General features: G+C 39.5%; 1 protein-coding gene across 1 annotated transcript in view; it reads left to right on the top strand.

The window, feature by feature from the left end:
* Positions 1-1,508: 1,508 nt before the first annotated feature.
* atad1a (ATPase family AAA domain containing 1a) overlaps positions 1,509-3,659 on the top strand; it is a 10,567-nt gene continuing 8,416 nt past the window's right edge. The window contains exons 1-4 of the mRNA XM_084360448.1: positions 1,509-1,588; positions 2,429-2,629; positions 2,812-2,910; positions 3,034-3,154. Coding sequence (XP_084216574.1) covers positions 2,456-2,629; positions 2,812-2,910; positions 3,034-3,154 — 394 coding nt within the window. The 5' untranslated portion in view covers positions 1,509-1,588; positions 2,429-2,455. The remainder of the gene's footprint in view (positions 1,589-2,428; positions 2,630-2,811; positions 2,911-3,033; positions 3,155-3,659) is intronic.

The following is a 3,659-nucleotide window of genomic DNA, read 5'->3' as shown; positions in this document are numbered from 1 at the left end:
CGCTTTCATGCCCAGACCCATCAAAATGGCCCTGTCAGGCTGCTATCTCCTGGGACTCGCTGCTGCAGTACAGGAGGATTAAAGCTTTTTATGAAGCATTTTCACAGCCAAAGGTGTGCGCCATAGCAGCATGTGTGCCATTTTAGTCAACAAGAGTAGACTTAACTACGCTGGACGCTTAAAGCTAGAACTGTGCAGGATGGAGTTTTGCATCCAATCTGGACAGCTAATTGGACTACAAAGGGGAGGAAAAGCTTTGGAGCTTTTCAAGCAACACAGCCACACAGTCCACAGCAAAAGAGAAAAAAATACAGAAAAAAAACCCCTTTTCTAGCACATTGTTCAGAATCAAGTTAATTATGCTCACATAGAAGTGTGGTAAACTGGGCCAGATTGTGCTTCAGCTCCTGTGGACTGTGAGATGAATGTTACAATGAAAAGTGTTATTGTTTATTCTTGCTTCAGGTGTTGCATTCAGGTTGATGCGAGAGCTGCAAGCCTTGGGAAAACATACCACAAGGAACCTGCAAATTCATTAAATCCTCTTATGTAAAAGCTTGCAAATTATAAAGTTAGTAGATGTTTTTTATACCCTCTAAACTTCACTTTCTTCTCAGCTGTGTTGCTCTGCATTACACTGAAGCAGAGACCAGGATACCAGCTGTAACTGCGTTTTAAAATTTAGCTCACAATCTGTGACAATTAACACTCCCTTCGGCCCATGTGTGATAAATTGCAAGCAGGAGAAGCCCATTTGTTCCAGCCTTATCTTTAAGGCTGCTGTTGGAAGACTGAATTATCTATTATCAGACTGCACTGGAAATGACTGGAAACCAAACACAGATTAGGGCCTCAGATTTGAGTCATCCTCCAGAATTGGGTGCATTTGCATGTAGCCTACCCCAGGACATGCTTGGGTGTTCGGTGTCCAATCCCAGTCGACAGATCCACAGCATGGTTCTGCTCAAAAGGCAAAGTAATGTCTTAAACTCTGTTGCATGATAGGCAAAAATGTACATTAATTCAAAACAGCTTAAACTATATATGCTTAAAAAATGTAAATTAAGAATTTTAGGATGAATGTTCCATAAGATAAATATAATGACATAAATGATGTAAGATAAATGTGTTCCTCCAAAATCCTTTACCTAATTTCTGATATTTAGTGACAGAGATTTAATTAATTAAACATCTATCCTCTTACAGTAAAAAAAAACTGATATTTGATATTCATAACAATCTCCAAGTTGCTCATCTTCACTCACTTTCAAGCTGGCTCAAATGTTTCACTGATCACCACATGGACTAACAAAAAAAATGGTTTCCAGATTCCTAATCCAAAATCTTTTAACCACATTTTTCTTCCTCTGCAGTTGCTGTCCATGGTGCTGATATGTGCATCATCTGCGTGCACGCTCTGCCATCCAGTGGCTGACTGTGTGAATTACATGCCTGCTCAGTGAACGGGGGGGAATGAAAAGAATTCCGGAACTGAGGCGTTTGTTCCTGCCCGAGCTGCAAAACGTGGCGCACGTTCGATGCAAGTGTTTTGACATTTTCGTTTCACTTCTGTTGGTTCATGTTTTTAGTAAGTTGGACTATTTTGTCTTTTATCGTACGAGGGGTGTCAAATGTGTGTGTGCCAGCATGCAGAGGAGGGTGAAATGTGTTTAGCCCTCAGGTTTACATCAAAACGTCTCAATGCTACAGTGACAGTTTGGTGCTCGCTAGCTAGTAGCAGCTGTGTTAGCTTTAGCCTGCCCGATGATGCTAGTTTATGAATAAAAACGGTTTCTTCCATGGTATTGAAGAGTGCTTAGGTTTTATCTGTTACAGTAAAATATCGACTTGTGTTGTATGTAAATGACACGCTCAAATAGCCATTGTAAGAAGTATTATACACAAATCACAGACGGGTTAGCTTTTGGGTGATAGAACTGTTATTTTACACCAAACCTTCATTCACAAAATGAAGAAATTGTTATTATACTGCACGTATGTTAAGATTCGTATCTCAAAAAAGATTACTTAAGTCTATGGCGAATCACCAAGAACCACTCTTCAATTCGGCACATGTCTTATCCAACAAGCAGTATGTTATATTAATTAAATTTTAACTCAATGATTCGGTTAACCCTCCTCACTGCCATTCAAGGTGTACTGTATTTTGGAATTGATCATCCAAGAACAACTGGTGTGGCTTTAATGTTATTTACACTCTTGAAATGTTTCCATTAAAATATAGGAACGCACAAAACAATGTTAAATCAGGCAATGTGAGTCTTAACACCAGACAGAATTATGTTGCAAACTTAATGGCCATTTCTGACTCTGGTGACCTGCATGTAGTTAAACTGAGCACACTAACTACGTATATTTCTTTTGTTTCTGTCTGTGTTATGTGTCTGCTCCCTACATATTTCTCCAGCCAATGGACTGACGTCGGCCAGCAGAGATGCTGTTTAAAGATCTCCCCAGGGAGGCCCTGATGCGGCCCTTGTCGCGGAATGAAGTGGTGGGCATGTTGCTGAGGTTGACCATCTTTGGTGCAGCGACCTACTACAGCATCAAATGGGTTGTGGATGCAATGGACCCGACCTCCAAACAGAAAAGCCAAGCCAAGAAAAGGGTATAAAGCACATAACCATGACTTAAATTAGTCTCAGAGTCGATGTAGCCATTTGTCAAGGTTCTCTGCAATCAGTGTAACAGACATGGTTAAAAAATAAAAGGAGTGACTGGAGCAGCATTTTGCAAACTGTCCGTTCCCTTCTTTTGTCTTCAGCTGATGTGTGTGTCTTATGTCTCCAGGCAGAACAGCTGATGAAGAGGATTGGTGTTGAGGGGGTCAAACTTACAGAGTATGAGATGAACATTGCATCTCACCTAGTTGATCCACAAACCATGAAGGTAACAGCTATAATCTTGCACTCATGATGATCCAATTATAACATGCCATGACATATTAATGTTTTTTTTTTATCATTGTAGTTTCACAGACAGACATTTTCACAGTACTCTGCTTCCCCGCAGGTGTCCTGGAGAGATATAGCAGGTCTGGATGAGATTATAAACGAGCTGCAAGACACAGTCATCCTACCCTTTCAGAAAAGACACCTTTTAGCTGGATCCAAACTCTTTCAGCCTCCTAAAGGTACAACAGTTAATTAATGCTATCTATATAAAACAAGATAAGCTAACTTCTTATAGTAATTGTGAGTGATGTATTAATGGTTTGAACACTATACATTGGTGCCTGCCATTATTTAATCTCTAGTATTTCCAGAAAGTATTTGGTTGAAGTTTGTTGTTTTGGCTTTGTGTGGTGTTTCCTTTTTCCACATTAGAGAAGCTGCAACAGATTTTATCTAACACATGTTCACTCAATTGAAGAAAATAGAAAGTTTCATTTTATGTCATTTACTATTTAAATTCCAGATGAGATCAGAAACCGATTAATACACATTTCATGATTTGAAAAGGAGCAGTAAGAAGGATGCCCCATTTTCGCAATAAATAGATCAAAAAAATAGTCTGACATAGATAGTTTGCTAATACTGTCAGCAGATGCTTGGTTTCTTAACTTGATTTACCAGGTCCTGAAATTTAGGTCAGGGGACTGATTTGGCAAATGAAGACCATTGATTGACCTAGAATTT

This window comes from Pagrus pagrus (genome assembly GCF_965226575.1).
Source record: "Pagrus pagrus genome assembly, chromosome: 8".
Classification (NCBI taxonomy): Eukaryota; Metazoa; Chordata; class Actinopteri; order Spariformes; family Sparidae; genus Pagrus; species Pagrus pagrus.
This window is presented reverse-complemented; position numbering and strand designations above follow the sequence as displayed.